At 39.9% G+C, this 17,862-nt stretch overlaps 1 protein-coding gene across 1 annotated transcript in view; it reads right to left on the reverse strand.

Moving 5' to 3' along the window:
* The window catches only part of Chd6 (chromodomain helicase DNA binding protein 6), a 142,431-nt gene that overhangs the window by 78,799 nt on the left and 45,770 nt on the right, over nt 1-17,862 (reverse strand). The window contains exons 3-5 of the mRNA XM_090352378.1: nt 11,373-11,887; nt 1,871-2,018; nt 171-320 (exon numbers count right to left, since the gene is read on the reverse strand). Of these exons, the coding sequence (XP_090208504.1) occupies nt 171-320; nt 1,871-2,018; nt 11,373-11,887 (813 nt within the window). The remainder of the gene's footprint in view (nt 1-170; nt 321-1,870; nt 2,019-11,372; nt 11,888-17,862) is intronic.

Genomic DNA, 17,862 nt, shown 5'->3' on the forward strand with positions numbered 1-17,862 from the left:
GGCGGGATCTGAGGGTGCTGTTGAGCACGGTAAGGAGCCTGGATGTTATTCTAAATAACAGGAAGTTATTGGAAGGAGGGTTGCCAGAACAAGCTGAGATGACGCAATGTATGCTTTATCAGAAGTCCCGGAAGAACTCCAAGGTCAGGACACTCACGCAAAAGCCATACCTCAGCCTGCCACGCCAGTGTAGAAGCTGAGAGCGCAGATGTTCGGCCAGCTCCAAGAACCGCGATTGTTTCCCCATCATCATCTACCACTTTGAAGTCTAGGTCCTCGTTGTATTTTCTGCGCTTCACTTGCCGTCCCGAGCGTCGCTTCTGCAGGACAAACACACCGATCAGAGCAATGCTAACTCAAAGGTAAAAGCTTACACACAAATACCCTAATATGGCAAGCAGAGCTTTCTCACCTTTCAAAAAAGCCTTTAAACCCAACTCTCTTAAGAACTAAATTCACTCAGAATGCGATCTGGCTGAGGGAAAAAAATAAAAGACCAATCTCTAAGCCCCTGGGATCCACTAAGAAGAAGGAATTGTTTCAAGAGTCCAGGAAGATGTGTTTTTCCAATGGTAGTGCTATTCTTCCTCTTTTCTGCAATAGCCTTCTAGTCCCATACGAGGTCTACTCTAGCATTAACTGTAAGTTCAGATTATGACCAAAGACAGCTGCTATTTAATTATTTTGCTTGAATTCAGCACATTTACTACAAATATTTAAAACTCTGCCTTGAAAAATACCAACTTTATTAAGACTTCCTTTGAGGATTTCATTGTTAACTGTTCGAAATGTAACGATGGCTTAAGTGTGACAAACAGCAAATCACCACTAAGAATCCATCTGTGACCAATCAGCCCACTTAAGAGACAACACACAACAAAGCAGGACTGTGACTTTTCCTCACACCCAAGAGTACACCACTCCTCTACACACTCCTTATACACAAGCAGCAGAATTATCTCAGGAAACTATTTTTTACCAACTAGCATAGTCACACATATTTCAACTTTTAAAAAGCAAACACAAGCAAAACGTCACCTTTTTTTGCTCCTTAAAAGATAACCTCCGAGTATCTCTCACCTTGTTGTATCTTATGGCTAACTCCTCCCCCACATCCACAGACAGATTACCAGCCCCCTTGCCACATCCTCTCAAACAATATGCCTGTTCTTTTGCTAATCTGGATACTTAGCCACCAGCCCCAGCTTCCGGGAAATAAATACCATGATTATTCTAAACTGACATCTTCCTACAGTGAAGAACAATGAAAAGCTGAAAGATGTCCACATAATTCTGGAAGGTACAACAGGTTGGTCTTATTTTAAATGATCTCCTTGTAGCACCACAGATCAGATAAACTGCTGTGGATATCAGAGGAAATAGCACTCCTAAATGTTAGAGATAATGTTCTGAGCAGTTACCTAAACTTAAGGAGAAAATCCACCCCAATGCCATGAGCACATCGTGGATTTGGCATAATAAATACATCCCTGGTTTTAGCAGCACTTGGGATTATGAACGTGCTCTGGTACACACTGGCCTACTACTTTGAGCACTAATTGTATTACCTCCACAGCAAAACCGGACCCCTGGGTGTTGCCTGATCTAGCTCGCCTCATTTTTCACATCAACTTCCTCAGAAGCCTACTATGCTACTGTAAACGAAGGAAGCAGACAGCTCTAAAAATCCTGGAAGTTACTGGTATCGAGTCAGCCTAGAGAAACTGCTTGGATGTGATCAACCTGCTCACAAGACAGTAAAAGCCCAGCCCAGGTCTGCATGTAAAGATGGCAGGCTGGAGACAGGCATAGAGGAGCACTACCCATTCAGCAGCTGTGTCTTGCAGCAGGCTCCCAGTACCAGCTGTACCTGGCTGTCTGCAGACTCAGTGGACTCCTCAGGACTCCGCAGGGATGGGTTCCGCAGGCCCTGATCCAGCTCTAAACTCTCCAATGTGGTTTCACTTTTCCTTTTTCCTTTCTTCTTTCTCTCCACTGGGGTTGGTCCTTGCTCCTTGCTACAAGGAGAAAGTCAAAATTAAAACTGTTGGGCAGTTTTGAAAACTCAAAATTACTTATAAGATTAAGAGTTATTAAGTAACACCCTGGAATTCTTGGACCAGAGCATGCTTCAATGGAGAAGCTCCAAGTTTCCTCCCCTGAAATGTACAGAAATATGGGAAGAAGGTAAGGATTGAGGCAGAATTCACTTTGTCACACTCTTACAATGACTACTTGTGAAATCAGACAAGAACATCTCCCAAAAGATCTCTTTCAGTTTAATAAATATTTTCACATTTATTACTGTGAAGTTCGATTGCTTCATAGTAATAAAGAATCATCAGGGGCCAGGAGTTTGCCCTAGTGGTAGAGTGCTTGCCTAGTATGCACGAAGACCTGGGTTTGACTCCTCAGTACCACATACATAGAAAAAGCCAGAAGTGGTGCTGTGGCTCAAGTGGTAGAGGTCTAACCTTGAGAAAGCCCAAGGACAGTGCCTTAGGCCCTGAGTTCAAGGCCCAGGACTGGCAAAAAAAAAAAAAAAAAAAAAAGAAACAAACAAAGTTAAGTCATTGATTTACAATGTCCCTGTAAGTTACCTGTCCCTAGTCTGTCATCATTATCTACTGAGCATGTCTATGAACATGACCCAGAGCGAGCACCAGGAACTCCAAAATGAAGCTAACTGCTTTCAAAAAGTATCTGGTCATGAGAACCCTACAATCTACCTCTAAGCCACAGTCCAGGACAGCAAGAACAGGAATGCCTCATCAGAGACAAAATGCATAAAGTCCGCCCATCTTGCAAGAAAGCCTTTCCTGACCCCTCTATAAGATGAACTCTTCTCCACATTCTCCAAGCACTTCAATTGTGCTTTAATTAAGGTATTTAAACTCTGACATTTCACTAGAGTTGTCATTAACTGTGACATCAGGCTGAGAACTCAAAAACTACATACAGCTCCTGAATCCTGTGCCATTGCTCAACAGGCATTTACTGGGTGAATGAATGTTTTATACTTCTTTGATATCAGATTCTAAGTTGCTAGAGGAAAATATTTAATTAGGTTTGGCATTTCTTATGCCTTATATATAGCAGATATTCCAGCAAATCCTAAAACTTTTAATCAACAGAGAGTTGGGTACATTTATGGATGGATAGGATCACTTGAAGGTGGGACAAGTTGGAACAACTTACTCAGGTAAGAATCTATAGACAGACATTGGTAGAAGACATAGTAACAGAAATCAACAATACTAACTACAGCTATTATTTCCTGTAGGCACAGTTCTGAGCCCATCACAGCAAAGCTATGAAGGAGACAACATCTATATTTTCACATATTTTACTATGAGGCATCTGAGAGCGGCAGTGAGATTAAGTCAGACTGAATTCAAAAGTAACAAGGTTGGATAGGGCTCTGTGAAGAAAGGATGTAAATGTAGTCAGTGTCTGCGCATGTTCTTGGGGAACGTCCACTGTACCTGTGGGAAACGAAGCAGCATCACTGACACATTTCATAAGACATCTGTGTGGCCCATGACTGGCAAGCATACTGGTTAACTACATGACCAAGCGGAAGGGGGGAAATTAAGGGCATTTGAGGACAGAGTTTACGCCACAACAGCAAGTTCTGTCAAGAAGACTGAAGACTGAAGACCTACACTAGTAGTACAACCAGTAAAGGTATGGGCTTTGAAAGGTCCAGCAGGAGCAGAAGTAGTAAGACTTTAGAAGTGACAAAGTTCAGGAAAGAGACAACAAGACTGGTGGTTGCCATCAGGAGAGTTAATTGACAATGTGCAGGAATATACTCCACCCCAAAGCCCAATCAGGCAAATACAAAGTTAGCCCATCTCTGATATGACAGATAGAAGACTGGCTTATCTGCTAAAATAGTTTGCCACAATGCTATTCTGTAAGTGAAATTCTAGGGGTCCTGCTGCCTTAGAGGATTACAGATTTTAACAGGGACTGTATCCGCAAAAGAGGGAGTGGGTGAGTGAATGCATTTCTACTTCTTACTAGTACAGAGAAGGGACTCAGGCCATGCAATTTTAAAAGATACTAGAATTCCACAGAATACATACCTCAAAAGTATAATTATTGGTTTCTCATTTTAAAAACTGTACAGGACAGCCAAGCACTGGTGGCTCACACCTGTAATCCTAGCTACTCAGGAGGCTAAGATCTGAGGATTGCGGTTCAAAGCCAGCCTGGGCACAGAACATCCATTCTCCAATCTCCAATGAACCACCAGAAACCAGAAGTGGCGCTGTAGTTCAAGGGGCAGAGCGCTACCCTTGCGAAAGTCCAAAGACAGTGCTCAGGCCCTGAGCTCAAGCGCATGACTGGCAGAAAAATAAATAAATAAAATAAAAAAACAAAAACTGTATAGGAAACTGGTACCATAGCTCATGCCAGTCATCCTAGCTACCTGAAGTTCTAGGACAGCCTGAGCAAACGCAAACACACACACACACACACACACACACACACACACACACACACACACACAAAACACAAGATTCCTCAATGTTTTGAAAAAGCAGGGTGTGGTGGTGCATTCCTGTAATCCCTGCTCAGGGGGAAGTGTAAAACAGGAGGACTGTTGTCCAGGGGCAGGCCCAGGCAAAATGTGAGACCCTATCTCAAACTACCAGTGTAACAAACAGTTGGATGTGTGGCTCAGTGATAAAGCATTCAAGTCTCTCACTTGAAAGTGTGGGAGACACTGAGGTCAAAATGGAAAAAGTAAAATGTTTGCCTTGAAAGTATAAAGCACTGAGGTCAAAATGGGAAAAGTAAAGTACAAAACAGTATCATTTTTGTGTAAGAGCAAAGTGGAGAAACATTACACACATATACAAGAAGAGTAAGACAGAAGTGATAACTACCCGTAATAGACAGGACTCCCTCCCACACAAGAGCCAGAGAAGGAAATGACACTTTGCTGAGCAGAGTTGATTTTTGAGACATATTAAAATTAAAAATAAATAAAACCCCTCCAAAGCCAAACTCTTTAAGACAAAAATAAAAATAAGCTCAAAGAAATCCAAGTGTTTCAAATGAACAGCCTGATGCCGCTGCACGGTAAGAGAAAACAAATAAATAAACAAAATCCTCTATCTCATGGACTGCTAAGAAACAGTCCTGAGTATATCCTTCCACTTTTGGGAAAAAGAGGGTATTACCATTTGGATCTGAAGTGTGCCTTAAAGGCCCATTAGTTCAAAACCAATCAGTAAAGTGCAATATATATACCCAGCATGCAGATCTTGGTATCTCCTCAGAGAAGTGGTAGATTCCAAGAAGGGAAGAGAGAACTGGGAATGTGGCTTAGCAGTAGAATGCTTTCCTCAGCATGCATGAAGCCTTGTGTTTGATTCTTCAATACCACATACACAGAAAAGGTTGGAAGTGGTGCTGTGGCTCAAGTGCTAGCCTTGAACTTCAAGCTCAGGGACAGTATCCAAGCCCTGAGTTCAAGCCCCAGGAGTGGTTTAAATATGGAAGACAGGTAAACCTGAAACATCTTGAGATGTCAGAAAGTACTTGAAATGACACTGGAGACATTCTAAAAAGCTGCCACCAAACTGGAACCACTTATACATCAAAGTTGAGAACAGTGAGAACTAATTAGTTATATCAATGAAAGCTACAGGACTCCATACTGATGATAGGTAGATATAATGAATAAAAGAGAAAAGTGAAAGAACTCTTGCTTAACAGAGCATCTAAGTGATATGTATAGAGGAGGCAGTAAAGGAGGAAAACCATTTTGTGACTACTACAGAAAAGAAAAGTCTGGGTAGGTGAGGTAGCTGATGCATGTAATCAAGCTACTTGAGAGGCTAAGATCAGGAAGATTGTGGTTTTAGGCCAGATTGGGCAGAGAAGTCCACTAGACTCCATCTGCATAGAAGCTGGGCAAGACGGTACATGCACATTTTAGTGGTTAGTGGAATATAGAAGAATCATGGTCCAAGCAGATGCCTGAGCAGGAAGTAAGATCCCATCTCAAAAATAACAACAACAAGGATAGGGCCAGACTCAGTGGCAGAGCATCTGTATCCCAAGTGTGAAGCCTTGAGTTCAAACCCAGGTATCACAAAAGAAAAACAAGGAAAAAAAAAAAAAAAGATAGGTCAGTTCTAAAATCATCAAGGGATGTGAACAAGGTGATAAGGAGCAGTCTATTTGTACAATCTTACAATTCCTCCCTCCGGTTTTCTTATTGGTCACAGGGAATACAAACAGAAACTGGGTAATAGATGAAATATGATCTTTCTTATAGCAAAGGCATGGTGGAGTATGTAGGGACAAAGACACACATATATGCATAATAATTACTATTTTAATGTTATTTTATATAGATATATATTATATGTACATTTTTTTGCCAGTCTTGGGAGTGGGAAAATAGAGGAGAATGAAGGAATGGGCCTTATATGTACATTTTTATAGTAACTTATTCTTACATATACCTATTCTACTGCATTTGTTCTGCATCTTTTTCTGATAGTCAACACTGAAGTCCAGGCTGTTTGAACGAGCATAAGTCAAGCTGGGCTATGCTATCCTATTCCTTTTATCACCATAATCCGGCCAGCCCAATCAAGGAGTTCTTCTTCTTATCTTCCTAGGTCAACAAGTTGTACAACTTTGAGTCTATAGCTATAGACAGCCAGTATTCAAATGCTTTCAAAAAAAAGCACTTGCAAAGGCTGGAGCTGTTAACAGAGAGGTGCAAAGATGAGCTGGAGACAAAGAACCTTGGTGGAATTCTCAACTAACACTGATTGGTTCCTAAGCCACTTAATCCCAATTGTTTTTTTTTTTTTTTTTTTTTGCCCTTTATAAATATTTTTAAATTTTATTGTCAGGATTATGTAGAGGGGTTACTGTTAGCCCGTCCCATGTTTTTCTACCCTTTTCCCGCTCCCACTACCTCCCAAGTTGTAAAGTTCTTAATCCCAATTTTTAACCTAATCTAATTCAAGTTAGGTTTATGTTGCTTGTAACCAGAGTTCTAAAAAAAATAAATTCAAAGGTCTACCTAATAGTATCACCATTTAGTGGCACTTTTGAGAGTCTAGATGAAAAAAATCTCCTATAGCCCTTCTCTTTTCTAGCTTTCAGTTAGAATTAGTAATGAACACAAAAAAAGGAAATGGAAGTCATAAGGTTTCTGAGGCTAAAATACCTATCTTCAGAAAAAGCAAAATCAAACTTAGTTTACAAGTTTACTTACCCTAAAAACACTACTATATACACATACAAAAACTCCCAATAAATGAATTATGCGATATAGGTAGGACAATAATCAAGCATAACCACTTAGTTTATCCAAAAGCTATTTTATCCTGTCTTCTACCTGGCTTTGTGTGCCAGTTAAGACTACACATCTTGGTTTTTGTTTTTTTTGTTTTTTTTTATAATTTATATTTGTAAAAATAGGTATTTCCTGGCCTGTACTCTTAAGTTGAAACTAGCTGCCCAGCATACATCAACCAATATGATAGATAGCATTAGCCCTTCTAGTCCAGAGATGCAGTGACATCTCTTACCTTTGGAGAATTCACCCCCCGTGTTCTTCCAAGAAAATATAAAAGGAAAATAAAATATGCTTGGTCTTTTACCTAAAGCTGAAATCCCTCCACAACATTTGTTTAAGAATCTTTTAGTCTTTCTGCTTTGTCTTTTTTCATCTTTTAATTCTTCCCTACATAGCTCAATACTCACGTCTTCCAAGGGACTCCCTCTGGATCCTAATCAATCAACTCAAATCATTTCAGTTATTTGACATACAGCCACACCAGTTTTTCTATTTGCTTACATTTCTGTCTGTTTCCTGAACACTTTTAAGGCTGTTTTTCCATCTGATGACAGTTTATCAATGATAGGATTCACAGACAATATTGCCATGACACTTCCTTCACTAATCTACTGGCAATGAAAACATATACAAACAAAGCAAGACACGTTGTCAGCACATACACAAAAAAACCCACAATGATACATAAATGAACATGCATTACTTATGAAGCACTAAACTTGATAACTATTTCCATACAGATCTGGTAAAGGTCTGTAATGCTTGGACCTAACTCACTCAGAAATCTGGAGACAAGAGAGTAAGTACTCCCTGAGTTTTTGCAAGCACTGGAAATGGAAACAGTCCAAAACTTCAAAAGAGCATTGTTTCTGACATAATCAATTACATTCTTACCTATCATACCCAATGGGTCCCCAGTGCAGGATCTCTACTCAGAACTTATACAGCCTTTACATTTGTCTTCGTTAGCCTAATATGTAATCAAAATGAAAAAAAAAAAAAAAGAGGCAGAAAATACTCCATCCAGCAATGGAATCTCTTGAGCCTAAAACCAGCTTCAGTAAAGATTTCTACTCCAAGTAAAGACAGGACGTGGCATGCCCATCTTTACTTCAGTGACTGTCTGCAGTCTGGTGGATAAAGTCAACTGAGAAAGTAACAAAAGCCTGGATCTGAGTATAAGACAATGGAAGTTGTTCAATCCAGTTAGTAACTGGGCTCTAAAGACTACCTCCCAAATGATTTACTAGAGTTAAGAGGCAGGAAAAAGGGATGTAATATGCCACCAATACTACTACTGACTGCCAACGTAAATAAGGTAACAGCAGTATTTTGGAAAAATTGGCCAGCTGACCTCTGGTAAGATGGATTGAAAGAGGAAGTATTTTGGAAAAACTGGCCAGCTGACCTCTGGTAAGATGAATTGAAGGAGGAAGGGGATAGAAGTCTGGAAATCAGTGGCAGAGCTCTTAAAAATAATCCAAACATTCAGTGAATTACTTATGACCATCAAGTATTGCCCAGGAACTAAATCAGTAAATGACCAAATCAAACAATGCACTTGAGCCAAAGCATGAATAAATCAAAGAACATGAAAAAAAAAAACAGACTTAATTACTAACTTTTGAATATCCATTGCATACCTAAAATTTATGCTACTGATCAGTGGGATTATTAATTAAAGGGAACAAAACAATACTACAAAAATGAAAAGGAAAAGAAACAGTCCAAAGCCATCTCTGAGCTACACAGAATTCTGTAATTACAGGTCAATGTCATACAGCCTAAAAATAGAGAAAATCTTGTATAAATGGTCCACATTTCTAAAGAGATAGCCATTCCTATGTATCTCTCAGTTTCCTCTCAAGGGAAGTCTCCTGGATTTCTAAATCTCAGGAGTTCTGCGGTTTTCTAAGTTAGAACCCTCAAAAGCACAAGTACTGGTAACCTAATCAGACCCAAATCATGATCCTTTAATTAATAGTAGCAAGTTTTTCATTAGTCAGACTCTTGATTCTTCTTAAACATTTGATAATCACGTTCAGTGAAAAAATTTCTCATTCTCCCTACATGGAAATTACAACCATGTTCATACACAGCTTCATATGCCACACAGTGTAAAAATGAATTCCTATAAGAAGTTAATAAAGTGGTAAACATCAGACCAGTAGCTAGAAGAACTGAACTGCCCGTGCTTTCTAGCCTTCCATGTTAACCAGACCTGCAGCAGATCTGCGAAACCGGCTCTGACTACCTCCACTCTCACAAACACTATCCGATTTCCTTTCTGTCCTCTATAAAACCAAAGTAAATAACCACCAGTTCAGGAATAATACTTCTTTAAACCTGGTTTCATACAAAGTAACTACTTATGCTGCTTTTCCAAAGTAATATGGCAGTGAAAATTGTTGGCAGACATCACTCAGTAGGCCCTACCATTCACATACTGGAGATCAAACACCTTCTGTAGGTTAATTGAGAAACACAACATGCATTCTGATGTGTGTGTGTGTGCATGTATGTGTACACACACGTGCTGGTACTGAGGCTTGAACTCAGAGCCTTGCTCTCTCACTTAAGCCTTTTGCTCCCATTTGGTGCTCTAGCACTTGAGGCAAACTTACAATCTGTGTTTTAAGTGATTAATTGGAGATAAGTGTTCTCACAGACATTTTGCCGTGAGCTGGCTTTGATGCATAATGCATAGATCTCAGCCTCTGAGTAGCTAGGTAGAGCAGGTGTAACCCACTGGCGTCTGCCTCTGAAAGTTTTTCACTAGTCAGAATTCTGATTTTACCTACCTCCCTTAACCAATATTTTATAGCCATACTCTCCACAAACTACATCCTAGCATCTCCCAACCCCATGCCGCTTCAGTAGATGAAAGATCAGCAGAAAGGAGTGAATATCATGAGGCAGCATTTCTACTTTAATTAGGAAATCATCCATCTGGTTCCAAACAAATTGTCCTAAAAGAGAAATGGGCCATAAAGTAAACTTCAAGTTACAGCCCATCACCCTCAAAAAGGTTTTTTTTTCTTTTCTCTAAAACACAGGTGTGGTGGGTCCCACAGCATTCACATCAGTATCTGAGTCTGCACGAGTGCTCTTGGTCTGAAATGACAGACAAGAGAAATACATTGCCTCCTTACAATGCTCAGACTTCAGGCACTTAAACTGCTTTGAGAAAAGGCTTATATATGTTTTGTTTTATATTTCTCAAAATAACTGAATCTGCTGTGTGAGAAATGCAGCTGCTATCCTCCCAAGTTTTCTCACAACACCGGCTGCAGGGACTCTGTGCCCCAGCCTTTGATCTTACAAGTCACTATGGTCTCCTCTGGCCTGATTTCCCCAGTATTTCCTGAGCAATTGTGAAAAGGCCAAGCACTGTGTCAGACAATGAACTAGAGAATTAGACCCTAGCACTGAGAGCCAGGAGCCTGGAAAAGAGACTAGTTGTCTTGCAGCTGAAACAGGGCATCCGCAGCTTTCCCAGGTCATAGAGATGAGTCTATGACTGCAACCTCCGCCCCAGTGCTGCCTTCACTAAATCTCTGCAGCCCGTGTTAGACCCAGGATGTCCCTTCCCTTCCGCCTCATTCATGCACATTAACATTGTGGTTCTTTTAATCCAAAGGGAGGAGCAAGCCATTCCATGACTAGTACTAATGAAGGCTAACTTTCTCACCAGGAGGTGTGAAAGGCAGTTTGCTTCTGGCTGGAAGCTAGTACAGACATAAACATGGCATAGAAGGGGTGCATCTAGACAGGAGACAGGAGACACGTAAAGAATGCTAAGTACTAAGTACTGAAAAGGGAGAGCAATCCATAGGAGTATCCTAAAAATGCATTTTAAGTACCTTAACTCTAGGAATGAGATTAGCAAAAAGCAACCTCCAGAGACAAATCCTCCTATTAGTACCAAGTGGTTATCCAGAAGCCTGGGCCCACAGGAGTGCAGTAAAGTTATGCCCAGGTATCTGGGTTAATGCCAAAGGCCAGTGGTGTGGGGAGGGAGGAAGGTATGCACCTGGCCTTCTTAGACTTCGTCCTGGTTGCAGAGTCTGAGCAGCTCCTCTTCTCTTTGGCCTCCTTGGTACCTGAGGCCTCCCGAGGCTTCCGTGCCTTCTTAGTTCCATCTTTCTGCTTCAGCTCCTTAGGCTCCTTGGCCTTCTTCGCTTCCTTGGCCTTCCTGGGTTCCTTTGGCTCTTTAGGCTCTCGTTTCCTCTTTGGCTTGGGCTCCCTGTCCTTGCTCCCCTTTGCTGTACCCTCTTGCTCTCCTGGCTCCTTTTTCTTCCGTTTCTTCTTTACCCCAGTACCTCTACCCCCACTGTCTTCCATCCCATTATGGGATGTCATTTTCCTAGAGAAAAGGGTATCCTCTTCAGCAGTGTACAGGTCTTTCTGGGACAGACAGTGACTGGCAAGATCTTCAATCTTCTCTTCCTGGTCAGTGCTGCAGTCAAATGGTGAGGAGGATTTGTCGTCAAAATTGACAGAGGCATCGGACATTGGGGAGTGATTGAAAACTTTTAAGTTTGATAACTGTAAAAGAAAGAAAAAGCATGTTACCTTCTCAAGACATGCTTCATATACACAGTACTACCAAGCTGAAATGCATGGATCTGTTCCTACTGTGCTGTGTTTAGGGGATAGAGCAGCCAACAGGACATATATGGCCTTTGGCCTTAAGGAGTTTTATCAAGGTGTTGCTACATTAAAAAAAATAAAAACTAGTATGAGCTGGGTACCAGTGGCTCATGCCTGTAAACCTAGTTACACAGAATCCTAGATCTGAGGATCGAGGTTCAAAGACAGCCCGGGCACTAAAGTTCATGAGACTATTGTCTCCAATTAACCACCAGAAAACTGGAAGTGGCACTGTGGCTCAAGTGGTAGAGTGCTAGCCGTGAGCTGAAGAGCGCAGGGACAGTGTCCAGGCCCAGAGTTCAAGCCCTATGACCGACCAAAAAAAAATTAGTATGAAAAAGCCTAGAATATTCCTACATTTTAACAAATCAGAAATACTGCTTAAGTCTAAAACAGGAAACTATACAAGTTTTCCATAAAACTTAAGATACTACTAGCAGGAACAGATAAGCACTCAATGACTGATCCATAGGACTTTATCTTACCAATACACAAAAGCTACTATTCGAATTCATTCCGAGGCCTCCCAGCCAAGAATTAAGGTGGTGTCACTGGGATGATAAGAAGCAAAGACATTGAGCTGATACGAAGCAAAAGCAAAAGAAAAAAAAAATCAGGAGCAACGTTTTGCTTTAGACAGCAGCTAACATGGTATTGTTCTATATAATCATGTAACTTAAGTCACCAGACTAATTGGCTTCTTGCAAAACCTCTGGACTCTTGCAAAAAACAAAAAGGCATCCTTTATTGCAATTGATGGCATTAGAAAGAAAGCATCACGGGTGCTGCAGGCAAAACTAGACAGGAAATCTCCAAGCCTGCCTTTAAGCACCATCAAATAAAAGCACGGCTTCCCAGGGTAAACCACTTTTAAGAAAACATCCTCAGGAAATTAGAAGTTTCATTGCATACTTGTAGGTCTGGTGACCCTAAAAAGGTGAGTAAATCTAACAATAAAAATGTGGGTGCTTACTCCAGGGAAAAGCACATTTTCCCTGGTCTAAAACAAAGAAATGACATAGGGAGAATCCAAAAGGGCACAGCAGGCTTTCCAGGAAGATGGTACAATTATCTTCAGATGATGGTTTAGAAGCAGCTCCATTTGTGAAAAGCCTGCTCTCTCTAATAAGAGAGCTGGCATGGGATAAAGGCACAGACACTTGCCTGCATGGTATGTTTTCCCTCTGGTGTGTGTTTATACTTTTGGGCATATCCTGGCTGGGAGAGAGACTCTCCTTGTGTTTCACCAGTGCCCCTCCCCCCAGCTGGATGCCTCCAAACATATCACTGAGCATGCAGGGAAGAAAAGGATCAAAGGGAAGCAAGAATTTTTTTTTTGGTTTTGCGTAGGTATCTACTTTTTTTTATTACAAATCCAGCTAAACAAACAACGCATTCAGGAGATCCAGGGTTTTTTTTTATGGATAAAGTAGGAAACCTGGTCTTAATAATGAGACTTTGCAAGACCATCCTGGTCAACAGCTTTTTCATCTCTCTACTCCCAACATTACTTCACACTTGAAACAGACTAAAAAACCAGACCGAGTTCACCTAGCATTGAAGAGAAGCAGTTATTTCTCTACAGATTTCCTAAAAACATGAGGAAACATATTCCCATCATCCTTCCTTACAGAATCCTCATTGAAATATTTCCATGTTAGGCTTTCCAGTGTGTCCTTATCTGTCTATGTATCTCATTTCTTTTCTCTCCAGGGCTAAGCTGTTTCGAAGCCCTTTGCTGGTCTGCTCTCTTGCTCAGCTTTGTGAATACAAGTTCAACTATCCCACAGGAATTTTTTTTATTAAAGAATTTATTAACATTAATTTTTACATCATATTTCAAATGACATATTTAACAAACAAGTATTCAAGAAGGGAATCTCTATGTACAATCACGCACTTAGATTTTGGAACATAATTAAAATTAGGCTGAGGGTTTATATGTCATATATACATATTAATCTATGCAATAAAACATGTCTATAGAGGCATAAATTTTTAAAATATGTATTATAAGATGCAGTACCACAAACTAGCCTAAGCCCAGGAAGAAATCAGTTGTTTTGGCAAGACTAGTTACTTTAGAAAAGAAAGGGAAAAAAAGAGGGAGGAAACTAATTCAGTTAGACTACTTCATTGCCAACTGAATACTTAGGATGGCTAAGACAAAGAAGGGGCTAGGTATTTGATTTAAAATCAAAATATAAGAAATGGCTAAGATAGTATATCTTGGAGGAATACAAGGCAAGATGAAACCCAGCAGAAGGTGACATAATACCCATGGTTCTCTAGAATCCCAGACACACACATACATACACACATACATACACACACACACACACACACACACACACACACGGAAAGGAGAGAGAAAAATTGAAAACGTTCACTTTGCTTTATGTAAATTTATCTTTGTTGACGCTTTGATCTGTTGGTTGCATTTTTAAAATCTTTTGGGGGGGTATAATTGATACAGGTAATTTCATACTCTTCCTCATTTTCTTTTACGGTTGCTCCCCTTTTCCTTTTCTTTTTTTTCGTGTTGGTATGGTGGACAAGGACTCAGGTCCTGGCCATTGTTGTTTTTTCTCTCAAGGCTGGTGTACACCATGCCTTGACCAGAAACAATGTTTGCTTACTGAGCCATATGTTTCCATCTAACAGCAGGAAAATATACCTACAACCAGTTTTAAATAATCGCCAAATCTGAAAAACTATCAACTAGAAGAACGAGGCAATTTCTCAGTTTAATTTACCTTGAGAGAATTTTGAGCAGGGAAATGAGGCATTTTCAAGATCAGAATGTATTTACATGTCATTTTTCTCCAGAGAAGAGGTAAAATGAATGAACAGAAATGAGAATTTTAAAAGAGAATATGTTTTATTTACTGCTATTTCTAGTTTTCTAAATTCATATTAAGAAAAAAGAACCTTAGTGATTACTTTTATTGTAATACTAAAGATTTTCTTGCCACTCATACAGTGAATACTAAGTACTTCACAAACTAGTTATGACATAAGACTTCTTTTAAGAGAAAACTGAGGCTAAGCTTGCCTAAGTGGTAGAGTGGGAGTTTCAATTGTGTTCTATAGGAATGGAAGCTTAAGTTTATTTGCAATGAGGGTCAGACCCTAAGCTATATAGTACATGCTCAATCCTGAGCCTGCCAGTTGCTTTAGTGCCTATGTAATTTTCTGTTTTCATGCAGTTCAGTAAACTGTATGATCTCATACAGGAAAAGGAGCAACTCGCCCTGGAAGTGACGACCCTCCACCATAGCTACTTTTAAATAAAAATTCCACTCTGGGGAGTCTAAAATGAAAACCCATGTAACACTACTCAGTACATGGCTACCACCAAAAGTCTTTATATGAAACAATAAAATCACTGATACAGACATTTGTGCTTAAATAAAATGAATCTTTATCCTTAAGTAAAAGCCAAAAGAATGGCTAACTGGGGAAATAATGAAAGGGATAATATTGGTTAAGATGCATTGTACATAAACAAAAAATTGTTGAATGGTAATTCCTTTACAAAGCTACCTAAAGATAACAAAAATATAATTTAAAATTTCATATTTAAAATTAAATATGAGGCTGGGAGCATAGCCTAGTGGTAGAGTGCATGCCTAGCATGCACAAAGCCCTAGATTTGATTCCTTGGTACCACATGCACAGAAAAAGCTGGAAGTAATGTTATGGCTCAAGTGGTAGAGCTCTATCCTTGAGAAAGCCCAAGGACAGTGCTCAGGCCCTGAGTTCAAGGTCCAGGACTGGCAAAACAAAAGACAAAATAAAATAAAATATGAAACCTACTATAAGTACTACAGCCTTACCCATGTATCCCTACATAACAGGTTTGAGGGGTTGACAGTATCTTCAGTAATGTGTGTTTTTGTAACAGCAGCGACCATTCCTCTAGATGACAGTGCTTACTAACCAACAGACAACTCATCATAAGGTCAAGTCAGAAAGAAACCCAGTACGTAGATGGTTATTACAGAAACTGCTTTGCCTGCCAAGAACTGGCAGCAGGTGAGAATTACTTTCCCAAGTCCATGAATTCACAGAGGGACAGGCCGGAGATTAGCTGTTACAACCACATTGCTGAGTCCCCCTTGCATCTAACTAGGGCTCACTAGGAGCAGATCAAAGAGAAAAGAGTAGCTAGGCCCACCCAACTGCTTAGTACTGGGTTTCTGAGAGAGGCAAGAGATTCAGATGACTCAATCATCATATTGACATCCAATTCTGTAAACGAGAATCAGTCTTTCAGGGACAGATTATCTACAAGACAATCACTTCCTTGAGACTTTCAAACCACCTAAACCACAGGAAGTAACAACTAAGAGATCCTAGGTGAGCCAGAGGGGGCAGAGTATTATGAACTCCCCTCCCAGTGAAGAGACCAAATGCCAAGCAGCAGATGTGCATACACTTTCAATTCGTCCATTGTTCCCCCTAGGAAGAACTCCTCATGGATCATTATATGAATTTCATATCCACTCTTGTGCATTTATCCAAAAGATTACAAACTAGGATATAATAAAGCCACCTGCACAACACAATCAATGCACACTATTCACCATAGCCAAGGTATAAAACTAGCCAAAATACGCCTCAATAGATGAATACGCCTCAAGAAAATGTGGTACACACACACACACACACAATGGAATTTTACTCAAGCATTAGAATCAATGATATTGCATCATTTGCAAAGAAATGGAATGAATTTTAAAAAAAATCGTGTTAAATGAAGTCAGGCCCAGAGAGATAAAGAATGGATGCTTTCTCTTATATGTAAAACCTAGAATTACTTTATAAATATTTAAGTAAACACTTTGGGGTGGTATCCAAGTGTACATAAGTGTGTTAACACAAATATGATAGATTTAGGAAAGAAGAACTCAAATGGTGTAATTTCTTAGAAACACTAACTCATAGTCCAACAAAATAAATACCAGGAAACAGGTACTCAAAGGGCAGGGGGGTGGGAGCAAGGGGAGAGGGGCAAACAAATGAAGAGAGGGGTAGGATTTAATGCATATCCTACAAAATTAAGAACACTGAGAGAAGAGATAAGGTTGGGAGGATGGGGGAGAATGATAAAGGGGTGACACTGATTAGGACACTCTGTATTCATAAACTGCTCTGCTAAGTGGTAACTACTTTGTATAACTACTTAAAAGATACTAAGATAATGTCATAAACATAAGGAAAATTTATAGCTCTGAGTGCCTACAATAACAAATTGGAAAAATCACAAACCAACAATTTAATGTGTCACCTTAAGCGCCTGGAAGAAGAGCAACAAACCAACCTAATCCCAGTAGAAGGAAGCAAATTATTAAAATCAAAGCAGAATTAAATGAATTGGAGTCCAAAAAAAGTATAGAAAGAATCAACAAAACAAGGAGTTGGTTCTTTGAAAGAACAAAATTGACAGACCCTTAGCAAATCTTACCAAAAAAAGAAGGGAGCATACCGAAATAAACAAAATCACAGACGAAAATGGTAATATCACGACAGAAATTACCAAGATCCAGAGTATCTTTATGCCAACAAATTTGAGAATCTAGAAGAAATGGATGAATTCCTAGCCAATATTAACATACCCACACTGAACCAAGAAGAACTAACCCAATTCAACAGGCCTATTTCAAGCACTGAAATAGAAATGGCAATAAGAGACCTTCCACCTAAGAAAAGCCCAGGGCCAGATGGATTCACAGCTGAATTCTATAAGGTCTTCAAAGCAGAGCTCACACCAATACTCCTCAAGCTCTTCAATGAAATTGAAAACGAAGGCTCTTTGCCAAACTCATTCTACGAAGCCAGTATAACCCTCATCCCCAAACCAGACA

This window comes from Megascapheus bottae, chromosome 18, assembly GCF_031878675.1.
Source record: "Megascapheus bottae isolate mThoBot1 chromosome 18, mThoBot2.hap1, whole genome shotgun sequence".
Classification (NCBI taxonomy): Eukaryota; Metazoa; Chordata; class Mammalia; order Rodentia; family Geomyidae; genus Megascapheus; species Megascapheus bottae.